This window comes from Anser cygnoides, chromosome 3 (genome assembly GCF_040182565.1).
Source record: "Anser cygnoides isolate HZ-2024a breed goose chromosome 3, Taihu_goose_T2T_genome, whole genome shotgun sequence".
Classification (NCBI taxonomy): domain Eukaryota; kingdom Metazoa; phylum Chordata; class Aves; order Anseriformes; family Anatidae; genus Anser; species Anser cygnoides.
Genome location: NC_089875.1, coordinates 14,348,965 through 14,366,868, shown reverse-complemented (window position 1 = coordinate 14,366,868; position 17,904 = coordinate 14,348,965). Strand labels below are relative to the sequence as shown.

At 57.4% G+C, this 17,904-nt stretch overlaps 1 protein-coding gene across 1 annotated transcript; it reads left to right on the top strand.

Moving 5' to 3' along the window:
* The first annotated feature begins 462 nt into the window (after positions 1–462).
* On the top strand, positions 463–17,457 carry PYGB (glycogen phosphorylase B). Its single transcript, XM_048078958.2, has 20 exons — positions 463–785; positions 2,815–2,916; positions 4,658–4,736; positions 5,714–5,817; positions 6,877–7,008; positions 9,373–9,484; positions 10,548–10,630; positions 11,521–11,664; positions 12,007–12,099; positions 12,226–12,372; positions 12,489–12,652; positions 13,029–13,143; positions 13,883–13,984; positions 14,106–14,253; positions 14,803–14,861; positions 15,188–15,329; positions 15,670–15,877; positions 15,996–16,130; positions 16,240–16,306; positions 16,447–17,457. The coding sequence occupies exons 1-20, from the start codon at positions 543–545 to the stop codon at positions 16,597–16,599; spliced, it is 2,532 nt and encodes an 843-aa protein (XP_047934915.1). The 5' UTR covers positions 463–542; the 3' UTR covers positions 16,600–17,457.
* Positions 17,458–17,904: the final 447 nt, after the last annotated feature.

The window sequence follows — 17,904 nt, the reverse complement described above, 5'->3', positions numbered from 1 at the left end:
CCTCCCCTGGCACAACTTTAGCCCATTCCCCCTCGTCCTGTCACCAGGCACGTGGGAGAACAGACCAACCCTCGCTACAGCCTCCTTTAAGGTACCTCCCAGTCCCCCTCACACCATCCCTGTCCTTCGTGCCATCCCCATCCCTTCATGTCACCCCTGTCCCCCTCAAGCCATACATGACCCCCCACACCATCCATGTCCTGTCATACCATCCCTGTCACCTCACTTCATCCCCATCCCCTCACACCATCCCTTGTCCCCTCGCACCGTCCCCATCCCTTCACTCCATCCCCTCACACCGTCCCCTCACACCGTCCCCGTCCCCTCAGCCCAACCGGGAGCCCGGGGCAGGGCCGGGGGCGGTGCGGCCGCTTCCCCTCACCGGGGGCCGGCGCGGTCGGGCCCCGCCTCGCCGCGGCGGGCGGAGGAGGCGCAGGCGCGGCGGCCCCGGCTGCGGCAGAGGCAGGGACGGGGACGGGAAGAGGGACGGGGACGGGGACGGGGGGGGGGGGAAAGGGACGGATCCCGGCGGAGGTGCCGCGATGGCGGCGCCGCTGAGCGACGGGGAGAAGCGCAAGCAGATCAGCGTGCGGGGCATCGCGGGGCTGGGCGACGTGGCGGAGGTGCGCAAGAGCTTCAACCGGCACCTCCACTTCACCCTGGTCAAGGACCGCAACGTCGCCACCCCCCGCGACTACTTCTTCGCCCTGGCGCACACGGTGCGCGACCACCTGGTGGGGCGCTGGATCCGCACCCAGCAGCACTACTACGAGCGGGACCCCAAGGTGAGCCGCCATGCCCTGCCCTGCCCTGCCCTGCCCTGCCCTGCCCTGCGCGGCTCGCCTGCGGCAGGCGACCCCAGCCCCACCTTCACACCTCGCCCTGGCTGCGTCCCCAGTCCCCTTTCTGGCCTCAGATCCCCCCCTCGCGCTCCTGTGAGCGTGGTCCCACGAAGGCCGCCGTGGGCATCGCTGTGGGCACGGTCACGTCCACGCCTCGGCGGGCTCCTCGCTGGCTTCGCGCCTGCTCCCACGTCTCTGCCACGCGGGCTGGGGGCACTGGGGGCTGCAGGGCGTCCTTCAGCCCTGACCCTTCTGAATTAAGAAGCCCCAGCGCTGAACCGGGGAGCCCCAGGGGGCAGGTGTGTGCTGGAGGAGGCACGGCCCTTCCCAGCCTGCCGGCGGTGGCGGCGGCGGCACCGAGTCAGCTCTTTTCTCGGGGTTATGGATATTGCCTTGACACACCGAGCTGCGCTCAACTAATGTGCTCGCATGCCGGCGTGGCCCTACGTGCTCTAGGAGTTACGCCTGGGTGTGGAGCCTTCCCTGTTATCCTTGCTCACCCAAACATACCATAGTCAATATTATTGCACCGCCAAGGGGCTGTGTAAGTCCCCTCAAGGGTAAGAGGAGCCTGGAGAGGGGTTGCTCTCTGTCCCAGGCACTTAGATTTTCGCTAGAACCACGTCCCTGTGGGAGGCTGAAGTGAGCAGAGTGTTTATGCCTCCGTGTGATGCTTTCACTCGTTCTGTTGAGTCCCAAGGAGAGGACGGGAAGAGCAGAAGGACCCTTTCATACTCCCAGAGCAGGTAATCCTGCCGCTTAGTGCTCCAAAACTGGCCTGGAAAGATCCCGGCTACCAAGGAAAGGGATTCAAGGGGAAGCATGATTCAAAGTCAGGCTATTGCTCTGTTAAAACTCCTGTTTACGTATAAAAATATCTGTGGGGATGGAAAAATCTGAGTAAGGGCAAAAGCGTGCGTAGCCTGCTTCCCCGCTGCGCATCCTAGAAACAGGCTTTCATTAGCATTCACCACACGGGCAGTAGTTCCTCCGAAACTTGGGAGGTCACCGCAGACCCGTCCTTCGTGTGCAGTTGTGCCAGGAGCTCTGCCACCCGTGGGACAGTTCATTCCTTCAGTAGAGTGAAATGTGCATGTCAGTGTGGGGAGGACACAAGGAAGGGCGAGCCCGTATTGTTTCAGCCCCCGACAGCCTCGGGTGGCTTTGAAGCATGTGTCTAAAGCTGTCAACATCTGGAACATCTGATCTGTCACCGTCTTGCTCAGAGATTGCCTAAAATCCAGCACGCCGGGCTGATCCTTTCTTGCAGAGCTCCCCAGCAGAGAGAGGGTGCCCCAGCCAGGACAGAAAAGCGATGGGAAACGCTCTCAGTGCCAAAAACAGGCTGGGGAAGGTTGAGCTTGCGCGCCCAAGTGCCTTCTCCCTTCCCTCCCGCTGTCCTGCCGCGGGTGACCTGGCTGGCTTATCTTCTCCCAGCTCAAAAAGCGCGAGAGGAGAGCTGGAAAATCACTGGCAGGAAGGGGGTTGGCCTGAAGCCGGGCCAAGTATGCGAGGGGCGGGGGGCTCCCTGCTTGCTGCAGGCTCTGGATCGGCTTCAGCGGAGCATGAGAAAACTTTTAAGAGCCCGGTGCAGGCATCACCTCGGGCGAGCTTGGCTGCGCGTAAAGATACAATTCAGCATCCTAGATAATTCCTGCCTGAAGTTAATTAGGGAAACACTCTTAACAGGCAACGGGATTTTTCTATAGAAGGCTGTTGGCAGGGAGATGTGCAGCGGGGAGTTGGCTAGCATCCCGTGCAAGGCTCCTTCTGACAAACAAACTGTGGTGCATGTTGTTCAGAAGCGGGCGCCAAGAGCCGCGTTGGGAGGCTGTCCCTTGCTCTGAAAAACAGTTGGGCCTGATCTTAATTTTAAGTGACTTCGGTGAAATCCTTTGGGTGCAGCAAGTGATGGGCAGGCCTCCCAAGGTGGGGTGAAACGTGCTGTAAGTGTCTTGCTTTGCCTCCCCAGCGTATTTATTACCTGTCCCTGGAGTTCTACATGGGCCGCACCCTGCAGAACACGATGGTGAACCTGGGCTTGCAGAACGCCTGCGATGAAGCCATTTACCAGGTGAAGTCCTGGGGTACGGGGGGGGGTCCCCTGAAGAACTGGCCAGACTTTTCCATGTGGATGGCTGGGTATCTTTATTTCTCAAGGCCTCCTCCTGAGGATGTTTTATTTTGACTAAATGAAGGCTTGGCCCTCTGCTTGTGTTCCGCCACCCCCAAAGAAGGCAGTGGTGGCACCTTGGGGTGCCTCGAGAGCTGGGCTTACAGATTCCTCAGACCACTCTTTTCCTGTAGTGGCCGGGCTCTGCATGCAGAAAGCAGCTCCAAGAGTCCCCAAAGACTAGGGAATCCCAAGGGGCAAACAACTTCCCACCACTGGGAGAGGTGATGGCTCATCACGGGTCATGTAGTCTGCTGAGGGAGGCTGGGCCAAAAAGGAAAGCGCAAAACCACCAAACCACAGTTCATATGTGCATGCACATACATAGAAAGCCCTACAGCAACACTGGCAGACGAAAGTAAATCGCCAGGAAGGGGGGGGGTGGGGAAATGGCTTGATTTTTCAAATGTCACTGGATGGGTTTGAACTGGAAAAAATACAGCCACTGCTGAGTACCACCGAGTCGATCACAGATGCCAGGCCATATTTACTTAGGCTCACTGCCATCTGCAGCAGGACAGTGACCTTTTTGACGGAATAGGAGTTTGGGGGCTTCCTCACCCGAAAGCTTTATTTCCCTACCCCTCAGACTGTAACTCCACGTTACAGCTTCTAGCAGAAGTTGGGCTCTGTCACTCACTGTCCCTCCAAATGAGGTGCTAAGCTTGCTGACGAAATGCCCTGGCCAGCACCTTCTCTGCTGAGGGATGGGAAGGGATTCCCAGAGAGGCACCCAGCACTTTCTGTCTGAGCCTCAGAGCACAGGCTGGTTTTATTCAGGCAGGATCCTCGAGTCTCTTTGCGAGGCATTTTCCACGGGCTGATTCGGCCAGCTGTGCAGCCAAGGCTCCCCGTGCTGTAGCCTCCAGTTCCTGGAGCTCGTGATGGCCAGCTGGGACGGGAGGTCTCGTATCCAGCATGGCTTTGTCACGAAGAGAGACTGTATTAGTGCCCCCTGTCACGCCGTGGAGATAGCTGAAGCTCTGGGAGGGCGGTCTGGGGAGGAACTGTAGCATCTGCCTGGCTCCCCAAGTGTCCTTGCTGCTGGCAGGCTTCCCCTTGAACCAGGCACAACCCCTGGAGAGGCAGCCAGCCCTTGGGTTAGAGGAGAAAAAACCCTGCGAGCTGCAGAAGATGAGACAGCCACTTCCACCCGCGGGCCCCGGCCAAGCAGCTTGGCAGCGGGGTGCTCAGGATGTGGGACGGCGCAGAGCGTAACGGCGGAAACCGCAGCCACGGGCTGCAGAAATGGCCGTAACCTTCCTCGAGGCACCGGGCTGGGCTCCGCAGCCCTTTGCGCGCCGCCTGGCCGCCTGTCGGCCTCCTCCTCGGTGGGAGGGCCTTGCGGCCGGAGGGGCTGCCAGGAGGCCGGTGTTTTGTTGGGTGTCTCTAAGGAAACCTGCTTCGTGGGAAAGCGTTGCTTGATGAGGGATTGTTTTCCAGTTAATTAGGCTGCCCCCGGGGGCCAGAAGCCGGTGAGGTGCTTTGGGGGGTGAGGGAAGGGCTACGGGGAGAGCCCCACGCGGTTTGTGTGAGGTGTAATCATGTTGGTTTGGGATTTGTGTGTGCCCTCCTCAGAGAGCACCCTCAGAGCACGGGGTCTGGGTACTGACGTGTTCTCCTGTGGCTGTTTCCCCAACAGCTGGGTCTGGACTTGGAGGAACTGGAGGAAATCGAAGAGGATGCCGGGCTGGGAAACGGAGGCCTGGGCCGCCTGGCAGGTAACGCGGGGAGAGGGGAGCCCCGTCCTCGCTCCGAGGGTGGCCCGAGAGGAAGGGCACGGAGTTTACCTTCCTCGTGAGCATGTCACGTCTTCATCTCAGCCTCCCAAGGGCTCTCTGCTTTGTGTCACCTCCTGCACCTGGGGCTGCCTGCCACAGCAGGGCCTCAACCACACACGGCCAGCATCCAGGAGATGCCTTGGTGCCTGACCGGAGCACAGCAAGCTGGGCTGTGGCTGAAAGAGGCTGTCTGAAGCCTTTCTCCTCACCTCCCTGTAAAAGCTTTTGTTTTTTTTTCTGAGGCACACAAGCAGCCCTCACGTAGGCGAATTGTTGGCTGCTATTTTGATCTGCCCGTCACAAAGGACTGCTGGAGTCAAGAGCTGCCTGACAGAGGGAGTGCCAGGGCTGAGCTTTACCAGAGCTGCCCTGGACCGATGGTCAGAAAGCTTTGCTTTGACAGAGCTCGTAGTAAAGCAGCTGGTGAGTCAGGATCAGAAGCCCCGCAGGCAGGCGGGCTTCGAGCCAGGCGTGGGTTTCTCAGGCAGGTTCGGAAGAGCTCTCGCTGCAACAATGCTGCATTTAGGTGCATTTCACTCACACCTGGCTTGAGCTGCTGCTGCCCCCGATGACCACTGGTCTCTGCTCTGTGCACATCTGCTCACATGGGGAAGGTTGCTGCACCTGCACCTTCATCACGCGAGGCTGCAGGCGCTCCCGGTGTCGGCACCATTGCTCCCAAATCTCCCCTGGCATTGGCCTGATGCTAAGGGCCTCGCTCCTGGGGGAGTCCTGCCCTTCTCACTAACAACTTTGTGGGGCCCTGGTGCAGGCTGTCCCCTCCTGTCCCTTCTGCACGGGGATTCCTGAGCAATCAACGTTCCCAGCAGCACCGGTTGTGGCAGACCCTCAGCCCCGCACCCAGCGCGCCGCCGGGGCGAGGTTGGTGGCAGTGTGATCATGCTCTGCTCTTCCAGCTTGCTTCCTGGACTCCATGGCCACGCTGGGGCTGGCAGCGTACGGTTACGGCATCCGCTACGAGTTCGGGATCTTCAACCAGAAGATCGTCGACGGCTGGCAGGTACGTTGTTGGCACACGCGGGTCGCCCCATCCCCTTCTATTTCGTGCTGCGATGGCTGGCTCTGCCTGTGGGTGTGACCCGGCCACACAAACAGCACGTGGGGCCCTGGGCTGCCCAAAACCTCAGTATTTTAACCTGGGGTGCTGCTGCTCATGTGGGGTCCCTTGGAGACTGGCAGCAGGGCCTTAAACGGGGACTCTCCCCTGTAGCATTAATAATCATAATGGTTTGCAAGTGAAAGTAGACTAAAAAACTGCCCCAAGTGGTGGTTATTCCTCATGTATGTCTGGAAATGATTTCTCTTAGGAGACTTGTATTGCTTCTGTGCATAAAGGACCCTATTTTCCCCTTAAAACAGCTCTCCATAGGTCAGGTAGGGTAAGAGGTGTGAGGGTTGTTTTTTCTTCCTCCTCCACAAAGAAGCTGTGCTGCTAGGCCCTGTAAATGGTGGAAAAGAGGCCAAAAAAAAGAAGCAAAAAGCAACTGTAGTTGGTTCAATGTTACTTGAAAAAGAACAGGGGCAGTGGTGGCTCAGACCAAGCTCCCTCCTGGCAGAGAAGCGCCTGCAGACGCAGTGTCTGCAGGTGCCTCAGCCCCTCTTGTTCATGGTGCACATCAGCGTGGGTTGCTCTGCTGAATTCACTTCTCTCCTGTTGGTGCTGTCAGGAGCAGAGCAGAAAAATCCTCTCTGGCAGAGGGCAGAGCAGTTAGCAAGAGCTGGATTACAGGGGGTAGTTTGGACTCCTAGGGGACCACAAACTGCACCATCAAGCTGGATGCAAAGCCCTCAAGGCACTGGGCGCAGGAGTCTGTGTGGTTTGTATGGATGGTTTAAACCAGCACAGCTCAGCAAAGGCAATAGAGAGTGATTTATATCAGCTGGGTTTTAGTCATCCAAGTTTTGGAAAACCCAGCTGTCTTCTAGAGACCTCTGTGTATCCATTTTTAAAGCCACCTTACCAAAGCTTTGCTTTTCAAACCGTCTCCCTTTGGAGAGCCGAGTTTAGCCTCCCCTTGGAGACACGAGCCCCGTCTTGAGCCACGTTTGCCCCTTGCAGGTGGAGGAGGCCGATGACTGGCTACGCTACGGCAATCCCTGGGAGAAAGCTCGCCCCGAGTACATGCTCCCCGTGCACTTCTACGGCCGCGTGGAGCACACCCCTGAGGGCGTGAAGTGGGTCGACACCCAGGTACGCGCTGGGCTTGGGGAGGGTGGCGTGGAGGGGGAGAGTCTGCCCCCGTGCTAACCGAGGTCAGGCTTTGCTTCTCTCCCGCCCTGGTAAAGCGCTTTCTGCTACGTTTGCAGTTTCATTTTTATCGGCTCCGATGGTGGCAGGGAAAAGGGGGACAATGTTCAGTCGCAGCTGTAACTTCAGAAGGGGTTGGTGCCTGAATCTGTAGCAATTTCCAGGGTGAAACCTCTCATCCATTCTTGCAGGGATTTCTGTCAGGGGAGGATTGCAGCCCTGGCTCGTTCTGCGCTGCTCCCGGCCACGGCTTGCTCAAACCCAGTGATTTTGCAGGTGGTTCTGGCACCGCTGCTGTGGGTGGAGATCCATCTCTTGGGGCAGCTGCGCAGCAATCCAGCGGGTGTTCAACTCCTGTGGTCAGAGCAAGTGCCTCTTTCCCAGGCCAACCTGGTGGGTAGACGAGGTTTCAAGTCTCCAGTCTGCCCGGAGGCCTTGTTCTGCACCACTGTGGAGAGCAAACGCTTCTCCAGCTCCCGCATTCCCCTGCCTCGGGTTGAGGTGAGGCAGTGTCGCAATTACAGGGGTAACGCTGTGCTTCGGGAGCACATGCCTGCCAGGGGCATGTGCAGCTGCAGCATAAATGTGTTCCAGTTTTACAGCTGAGGGAGGCAAACTCTGAAAAAGCCTGGATTTATTAAGGGGATTGAAGAAGTTTCAGCCTCTGCGCCCCAAGCCCTAAGGAGGAAAGGCCTGTGAATTTCTCGGGGATTTATGGACACGGCCTAGCCTTGTTCCCACTTTGGTCGAGGGTCTGTCTGAGGAGCATACAGCCACAAAGCTGTTGAAGGCAGCGAGGTGCGGGCAGGTTGGCAGGGCTCAATAACCACACACCTGTGAACAGCACGGGGCACCGTGCCAGAGCTCCCCGGGGAAGCAGACACCCACCTGGGGACTGAATGCCTTTGCCTCTGCGTGCTTTCCTCTTCCAACCCCAGCATTGCTCTGGGGTTTTCAGGGATCCCAAGCTGCGCAATGGGAAACACTGCTTCTGACAAGGAAGTGAGGTTTCAGCCAGTGCTATTGAAGGAACAGAGTGGAAAGGCTTAAAAAAAGTCAAAGATGCAGTTTCTAAATATAGCATCGTGCAGTTAATGGGATGCATGCCCCGGTCCCGTGGCTCGGACAGGGCAGGCTTTCTGCCTGCCTGCTTCCATGTTCGGAGCTGGTAATACCAGCTTGGAGAGCCCGAGCTCTTGCTGGTTTTCTCCAGAGGGGAGGTGTTGCTGACGCCAGCACAACGAGGCTGTTTGGGGCCGACGTGCCGATCCGCCTGGCTTTTCCCTGCCCTGTGAGCACAGCTCCATCCATTCTCTGCTGCCCTTTGTGTCTGTGCTTGGGGAAGGCCTGTGGCTGCAGGGCTGTCACAGCCCTGCATGCTGATGTGTTTAGGGGGCTGTAAGCTCCTTCTAACAGAGGTGGCCAGGCCCCGTGCTGCAGGATCAGGGCTTTCCTCTGCAAGCACTGCTCAGCTCTGCTGGCGTAAGCCCTTAGGGGCTTTGTTCTGGGGCACGGTGCCTTGCCTCCCTGCTCAGCTGGTTTGGAGGCACGGAGACATTGGTACAGCAGTGAGCTGGAGCATGCAAGCTTGGAAGCACACCTGTGCCTTGCCTGGCGAGTGTAAGCTCAACTGGAAGCCCCGGTGGTGTTCTCTGTAGCACGAAGCCACCTGGGCAGCATCCCAGTGCTTAAGCACAGCTGAAAGGCTGCACAAGTTGTTCATGCATGTTCAGTTCCAGTGCTGGAGATCTCAGTGTGTTTACCCAGGTGGCTTCAACGTACGTTTAATGGAGTTTTTGGAGGAAGCGCTATGGCAATGGTGCTTTGGTGGTCGGGTTTGGTCCTGGGAGGCTGCAGAGGGCTTCTGGGCAGGATTCAGGCTGTGCAGTTTATCCCAGATGGAAACACCCAGGTGCCCCAGCACTGTGCCAGTGCAGGCAGAAGAGCAGTGGCCAGCTGAGGATGCTTGCAGGGCTTTGGTGAATAGTTCATAGGCACTCCAGTTGGTATGGGCAGGTCAGCAGGTTGCTTGCAAGCCTGTTGTTTTATTAATGAGCTTGAAACTCCTGTTTGCCAGTGAAGCTCCAAACAACTCTTCCTCTCCTATTAATGCTTTTCTAGCGGGTGCTGAAAGTGCCCGTGACAACAAGCAGGTTTGTGAACCTCAGCAGCTGTGTTTTAGTGCACGTGGGATCTTTACCACAGCCAGAAGTTGCCTGTGTCCTCTGGATTCTTTCTGGAGACATTTTGAACCTTCTTCTGAGGATGTCATGCTGCTAAACAGAGGGAAATGCTGTCCTTTTGCAGGTTGTCCTCGCCATGCCGTATGACACACCAGTGCCAGGATACAAGAACAACACTGTGAACACCATGAGGCTGTGGTCTGCAAAAGCACCCAATGACTTCAACCTCCAGGAGTGTAAGTGCTATCCCTCCACTGCCTATCTTCTGGCCAGCGGGCTCTGGGGCTGGGACATCGTTATTCCTCTGTGTGTTGCACCTGGCACAGCACTCCACATCTGCCCTGCTTTATCCATACCTCCTGGCTACCTCAAAAACACAGTGCTGAATGCACATTCATGGATCACACCACCTCCAACCACTTCCAGAACCCTTGTGCACCCACCCATCCTCGTTTCACCCCCCTCATGCTTGCCTCACTCTCAAAACCTGCCCTGTGCATTCCCCAAGTGATAAACCATGTGCCAGTGTGTTCTGCATATCACCAGGTGAGCTGCAAACACCCAGGTGCCATGGAGAGCCATTTCCATGCAGCAGCATCCTCTAGTGCTGAAGGAAAATGGCAGCATTTTTCCTTCCTTACTGCTGGTTTCCTCTGAGTCCATGTGTGACCCCTACTGTATTTTTCAGGCTCTAACTGTAGTGCTGAAGGACACGTACTGGGCAACTAACAGTTGCTAGGCTGTACAGAAGGGGAATGTTTTAGACAAGACTGATTGGATTCATTCTTCCGTACTTGGAAGGACCCAGACGTGCGTGTCCAAGCAGCCCCATCAGGGGAACTTATGTGGGACGCAGAGAACTGAGTTCTTGATCAGTTCTTGATCGGCAGCTGTGAGCTGGGTTTCAGGCGGGCCTTTTGTGCCCTGTAGGAGTTAGCTGTGGTTGTGGTCTTCGTGCTTCTTTGCCCTGCACCACTTCTCCTTAGTCCTGAAGCAAGATGGCTGCTTCACTCGCTTCCTTTTTTTTGCCTTCTCTGTCTGCTGTCCGTCTTCACTTTCTGTCTTCTGTCCTTTCCAGTCTGTGTGTCTTGAGAAACTGTGTGGGTATGTACCTTTCTCTCGTCTCCTCCTGTCTCTATGGGTGCATTCACACACGTCCATTCCCTTTCATATTTCATTAATACCAGCCGTCATGTTCCTGCTAGAAATCTCCACAAAAGAGGGAAAAGCACGGTGTTGGGGACCTGTCTGAATCTCTGCAGCTGTGGCAGTGCTGTGTGTATTTCTCTCTCACTGCAGTCAATGTGGGTGACTACATCGAGGCAGTGCTGGACAGAAACCTGGCAGAGAACATATCCAGAGTCCTGTACCCAAACGACAACGTGAGTGACTCTTGCTTCTCTTTCCTGCTGCTTGGGTTCATCCTTCCTGTAGTTTTATTGCCTTGCTTGCAGGCAGTGGAAGGTCACGGCCACCTGATGGTTATTGTTCTGGTTTGAGGATTTTTAATACAACGTGTTAGCTCTGTAATTCTCAATGAACAGATGCAGCTCTGCTGGCCCCAGAGCGTCACTGCTGCCTGATGGCAGCTGGGAGCCTGGCCCGTATCATATAGTTGCTGTCTGCCTTCATACTCAAGGCAGTTGCCAACTTACATGGTTTACTGTTTGCAAAAGTAAGTCCTTATTTTAGAGGTGTCTATGAGGGGGCACTCATTTCCAGCCCCAGTTCAAGGGATTTCTCACGCAGGAATTGTCCCAGGCCATGCAGTCATTGTGCACCCAGTCACGGATTAGCATCTGTGCTGGAAAAGCTCATCTCCTGGGCTTTACCCCACCCACTCATTTCTCTTGGTGTTTTAAAACAGAACAGCGTGTTGTGTGGTGTGCACAGGAGGCAGCTGGTGTGTCCATAAATGACACTGGCTCCTGGCTATTGCAGGGAGTCCAAAATCCTTGCTCCAAAAACCCTGTAGAGGGCCTTGCAGCGAGGGAGGGAGCTGCACTTGGTCTGTGGGAGCAGCACCGATGTGTCAGGTTCTGTTGCCCTCTGGAGGCAGCTGAAACAGCAGCCTGTAGCATGGCTGGAGCTGTAACATGGCTGGCCTCCTGAGAGGCAGGATGAGTAACACCTAGGTTTGGCCTGACAAAGTGCAGAGCACGTAAGGGCTGTTGGGAAGCCCATCGGATTGGACAGGAGCATCTCCAGGGGCTGGGCTGCCAACTGGGGATGGCAGCTGCAGCACTGACACCTGCGTGTCCCCCACATGCAGTTCTTCGAAGGCAAGGAGCTGCGGCTGAAACAGGAGTACTTCGTGGTGGCCGCGACCCTCCAAGACATCATCCGCCGCTTTAAGTCCTCCAAATTTGGCTGTCGAGACCCTGTCAGGACAAGCTTTGAAACGTTCCCGGACAAGGTGAGTTTGTGGGCAGGGAGGGCCCGGGGGTGTTTCAGCCAGACCTGCCCACCGTGTGGGAGAGCAGGATGCTTTGCTGTATACAAAGACCCTGGCAGTTTGGGTTGGAACACAGAAGTGATCTCGGGGCCCATTCTCCAGGGGAAAAAATACATTTTGGAGCAAATCTGTTGAAGGTTGAACAGCTCCATGGGAGCTCTGTCTGTTTCTGGCATGTGTGGTTCTGTGAGCCATAAGAAGAGACCTGAGTCTTCCCCCAACCCTGACCCCACGGGGGCTGTGCTGGGACACAGACAGAGCCCTGTCACTGCCACATCTGAGCCCGGCGAGTCTGTGTTGCAGGTGGCTATTCAGCTAAATGACACCCACCCTGCCCTGTCCATCCCAGAGCTCATGCGGATCCTGGTGGACGTGGAGAAGGTGGACTGGGACAAGGTGAGCAGAGCTGGAAGGTGCATACCACACCTCACAGGGGCAAGAGCTGCTGTCCTCCCCTTAAATAAGGTTTTCTTCCCCCTCCTGGCCCTGGCATGTGTGTGTTAACCCGCTGTCTGCCTGCAGGCCTGGGAGATCACGAAACGGACCTGTGCGTACACCAACCACACCGTGCTGCCCGAGGCCCTGGAGCGCTGGCCAGTCTCCATGTTTGAAAAGCTGCTGCCCCGTCACCTGGAGATCATCTACGCCCTCAACCAAATGCATCTGGATGTAAGGGACTCGGCTGGTCACGGGCTGTGGGTTTCGCTCCAGCTGTCTTTTAGGATGGGAATGTTGCCAGGCCCTACAGCTGGGTTGCTAATGCCCCTCTTCCTGCCCGCCCGCAGCGCGTGGCAGCTCTCTACCCAGGGGACGTTGACCGTCTCCGGAGGATGTCGGTGATCGAAGAAGGGGACTGCAAGCGCATCAACATGGCACACCTCTGTGTGATCGGCTCCCATGCCGTCAACGGCGTGGCCCGCATCCACTCCGACATTGTGAAGAACTCAGTGTGAGTTGGGGGACACCCACAGTGTGCACAAACCTCCCCTCTCCTCTCTGCTCACTGAGCTTCGCCTGCAAACCTGGGGGGCTGGCTGGGGCAAACAGGTATCAAGGCCCGCTTCGGTTGTCCTGCTGGGCACAGCGGGCTGGAGAGACAGTCTTATTTGAGAGTGTACAGGGTCCAACTCATCTCCCTTCGGAGCTGGTGAAATCCTAGGCATTAGAGCCAAGGAAGGGGTTTGAGAGGCAGTGCAGAGAGTTCACGATGGTACAACGAGATCAGTAGAGGTTGTCCTGAGTCAGGAGCATGTCAGGAGCACCCAGCTGAAGCTCTGGGTGGTGGCAGAGTGGTTCAGTGTGGCCCCTACTCCCTGATGTTCCAGGTTCAAGGATTTCTACGAGCTGGAGCCGGAGAAATTTCAGAACAAGACAAACGGGATCACGCCAAGGCGCTGGCTTCTGCTGTGCAACCCAGGACTGGCCGATGTTATCGCCGAGGTGAGTCGCAAGCAGCTGGAGTGAGGGGCTGAGCTGCGATCCCTGCTGTTTGCTTCTGGGCACTTCACAAAGTCTCAACAGAGCCTGAGGGAAAGGTCTGGCAGGTGTGAGCGAGGACAGCCTGGTAGGAGCATGCCTGTTGCACGTGTAGGTGTGAGGTTGGCTGAGCTTTGAAGTCTCTGAGGAAGAGCTGGCCAAGGAGTTGCAGAAATTTGGATCTGGCTCCCTCCCCTCGCAGTGGTTGCAGATAACCTGTCAGGCAGCACCGCGGTGTGTAGAAGTGGGGTGTCGGCAAAAGCATCCAAGCTTCATGGCCACAAAGGAGCTCCCTCAGAGCCCCAGCCCCAGTTTTGTCTCCTCTGTTTAGCAGGCCCTTGAGGTTTGTTTATTTTTGCTTCACACTGGGGTATGCAATAGCCGAAAACCTTTGTGCAGTTATTTTTTATGTCCTGCCCTTCAGTTTTTCCAGCTGCCAGGAGGCCCTGGTACACATGCACATACCCTTCCTCTCAAGCTCTTTGAGGGAAAAGGACTTGTTTGGATTTTTGCAAGTACCCATTTTCCCCTGTACCTTCGAGCTCCCTGAAAAATCAATTTGCCATAGGAAACTGTGCCCCTTTTCCTGTCCAGAGCATCTCTTCTTCCTCTTCCCAACAGGGCTGTGGTTGGGGAAGTGCACTTGTGGACGGGGTGAGATGTCCCACAGGTGAAACATCCCTATTTTGATTCCTTCCTTTAGAAAATCGGGGAAGGCTTTGTCACAGACCTGAGCCAGCTGAAGAAGCTCCTGGATTTCATCGATAATGAGATGTTTATCAGGGATGTGGCAAAAGTCAAGCAGGTAACGAGCGCTGGAGGTGAGGGGGGAAGAAGGGTAGAGGCAGCATGCTCCCAGGGAACATCCCAGCAGCCAGCCCTCACTTCTGGCACAAGGCCTGCTCCTCATCAGATTTTCTTGCCAGGAGAACAAGCTGAAGTTCTCAGCCTACTTGGAGGAGCAGTACAAGGTCAAGATCAACCCTTCATCCATGTTTGATGTTCAAGTCAAGCGAATCCACGAGTACAAGCGGCAGCTGCTGAACTGCCTGCATGCTATCACCCTCTACAACCGTAAGTCCTGCCTGGTAGGGGCTGGTAGTCCAGGGGCGCCCCCCAGCAGCCCCTTGCTGCCAGCGTTCCTATGAAAATGCACGCCAGCTGGTGGCCAAGGACTCCTGAGCCTGGCTGTGCCCTCCTGTCACGAGGGGCTTCTCCTCCAGGAGGAGGACAGAGTACCTGAAGGGTCCTGCAGAGCTCTGGAGAAAAGCTCACAGCCCAAATCTCCATCGCGGCGTGGTCCCAGGGCCCAAGTCACCCCCGCACCCATACTGCTGGTGTTAGGACTGGCCTGGTGCAAGCTAAAACCCCGCTCCCAAGTGTCTGCCTCATCCCCCTGCCCCTTCCCAAGGGGAGGCAAGTCATTACAGCTCTGACTCGTGGCTGTCTGGAGTGGCTTTCCAAGTACTTTGCAGCCCGATTTTGCCCAGCACAGCTTTGGCAGATGTCTGGTTGGGCTTTGGGGTTCTGCAGGTGTGCTGGGCTCACAGCCCATCTCTGATGTGAACGATGAGCTCTGCCCGGTTTGTCTTTGCTTCAGTTGTTTATGCCCTGCTCTTTCAGGCATCAGAAGTGACCCATCCAAATCCTTTGTTCCTAGGACGATTATGATCGGAGGAAAGGTAAAGTGCTTCCCAGCCTCAGTGCACGCGCGGTATTGGGATGCGGGGAAGGTGCTGGTCCCTTCTGGGGGCTTTGCTGGGTTTGCTGTGGGTTAGCCAGCGTAGGTCTGTGCTGGTGGGCTCTTCAGGAAGCGCTGTCATGGACTAGTGGGGCCCCATCGCTCCCCTCCTGGGGCTCAGGGCTTCTCCCAGTAGGGTTTTGGCTGAGCCATGTGAAGAGCAGAGGTGAGGCCCAGGTTCTCCCCACAGCGAGGACCCCGCATTGGCACCTCTCATGCTCTGCCTTCCTTAAAAGCCTTCACTCTCTCTGGGCTGCTCTTCTTCAGGCGGCCCCCGGCTACCACATGGCCAAGATGATCATCAAACTCATCACATCCATCGGCGAGGTCGTCAACAACGATCCCTACGTGGGGGACAAGCTCAAGGTCATCTTCCTGGAGAACTACCGCGTGTCCCTGGCGGAGAAAGGTACGTCTGTGGCGCATGGAGGCACAGGGCAGGAGCTGGCCGTGTCCCAGCTGAGCCCAGAAGCTGGTTTGACAGAAGGCTGTCACAGCGGGCCACCTGGGCACCTTCAGGAAGGGCCTGAGGGCTGCAGGGCTCTACATGGGGCAGGAGCCTGGTGCAGGAGCAGCAGCAGCTGCATGGGGTCCTGGCAGAGCTGGGCCTTTGTGCCTGGGTCCGGCCTCTGGGCTGAGCTGGAAGGGTCAGCAGGCCACTGCCCAGAGTCGTTCTGCTGTCCTGGGCCCAGGCCGGGGGGAGCTGCAGCAAGCCGAGGGCTAACTCCCACCTCTCTTGCACCCGGCAGTGATCCCAGCAGCGGATCTCTCCCAGCAGATCTCCACAGCTGGCACGGAGGCCTCGGGCACCGGCAACATGAAGTTCATGTTGAACGGGGCCCTCACCATCGGCACCATGGATGGAGCCAACGTGGAGATGGCCGAGGAGGCAGGCGAAGAAAACCTCTTCATCTTCGGCATGCGGGTGGAGGACGTGGAGGCCCTGGATCGCAAAGGGTTGGTGCTGGGGAGCATGCTGCCCTCTCTGCCCGAGACACGTGCCAGCTCTCTGGGTGCTGGGCCCCGGGGGAGAGCGCCAGCCCCTACAGCCCGTCCGTGCCTCCTCCCTGCGCAGGTACAACGCGCTGGAGTATTACGAGCGCCTACCGGAGCTGCGGCAGGCCATTGACCAGATCAGCAGTGGGTTTTTCTCCCCGAGAGACCCCGGGTGCTTCAGGGACGTTGTCAACATGCTCATGCACCACGACAGGTGAGGCCTGGCACGCCTCCCAGCCCCTTCGTGGGAAGATGACTGGGCTGCCCCGCCTGGGACCCTGCAGCAGGCAAACCCCGGCCTTACTCTGCGTTCTGGCTTTCAGGTTTAAGGTGTTTGCCGACTACGAAGCCTACATTAAATGCCAAGGCCAAGTGGACCAGCTGTTCATGGTAAGAGCTGCCCACAGCCTCAGCAGGGGCAGGGGGTCCTTGGCCATGGAAAAGGGGAAGCTGGGCTGTAGCGGTGCCCCAAGCCTGAGCCGTGCGGGGGTGGGATGAGTGACCGCTGCCCTTGCCTCCCCTCTTCCCAGGACCCCCGGGAGTGGACTAAGAAAGTCATCAGGAACATCGCCTGCTCGGGCAAGTTCTCCAGTGACAGGACCATCACCGAGTACGCCCAGGAGATCTGGGGGGTGGAGCCCTCCTCCACAAAAATCCCCCCACCCAACCTCCCCCGGGACTGACGCAAGCACAGAGGGAAGGAAGGAGGGATGGGTGCCCAGCCCCGGAGCCCTCACCCGCATTTCACCGCCAGCTGGCCGGGCTTGGCTCTGCAGGAGCGAGGCCTTTCCTTCGGGGGGGGTAGAAGGGTGCTCTGAGGAGGAGCCCTGACTGAGGAAGGGGAGCGGGGGGAGAGGCGAAAGGCCCCCGTGTTTGTACCCAGCCTGCACGTGCTGCGTATCGCTTTTAGTGAGACAGCCACGGATCAGTCTTCCGCAACCGCACTCCACGCTTAACAAGGGATCTCCAGCCAAATCCTTCCCTCCCTCTGCACGTGGCCTGGCCTCCCTGCCCCACAAACGGGTTTAGACCACACCGAGTGTCGTGTCCTCCTCCAGGGGCTGTGCCAGCCCAACAGCAAGGGGAAGGAGAGGCTGCTGCCTGCCCTCCCTGCCGCCCCCTTCCCCCAGCGATGCCTGGAGAAGGGGCTGGGTGTTAGATCAGCTGCCTCCAGTGCAGGTGCCACTTCCATACACTGTGGTGCAGGAGGAGAGGGATCAGCAGCTGGGATCACAGAGCTTGCTGTAGCCTCCTCCCCACCTAGTAATTAAAAACCCAGTAGCCGAACCACTCCAGGGATATTTTTTTTTTGATTTTTTTTTTTTTTAAAGCATCTATAGCTGTGTGGAACAGGTTCTGCTTGCCCCTGCCAGCTGGGTGGTGACCCAGCCCGGTGCATGACAGCTCCTCTGTCCCTCCCCAGCTGGGCCCTGCTGCTCCGTGCATCCCTCGTGGGGCTGGGGTCAGTTTAACACCTGTAGCGCGATGTAGAGCACCAGTACTCCTGTGTGACACCCACTCATTAAAGCAACCCGAACATGCGTTGGTTTGACTTCGGTGTGACTGCCCGCTGCGTGGGGTTCCAGCCTGGTGCCGCGACACTACAGATGCGGACACGGTCCCCTGCAGCCAGCACCGGCCGGGTGCCGGCACTGTCATGGGGACAGCATACCCATGCAGAATGGGCTCTTTGGCCAGCACCCAGGGTGGAGATGAGGGAGACGGGGCCAGAGGCTGCTCTGCGCCACTACCATGTCCCTGTACCCTGGCATGGTGGCTACATGCACTGGGCTGGGGGTTACGGTCTTGGATTTAGCCTGGAAATGGCACGGGGGGGGTGCTCTGCTTGAAATCCCACGGGCAGCTCCTGGTTTCCCTAGAGCCTCAGCCGGGCTCCAGGAGAGCTGCTCCCGCAGAGCTGGCAGCAGTACCACCCCTAAAGCATCGTCCAGTCCCAGTTGCAAGCCCTTTCTCCCATCCCCTAGCCC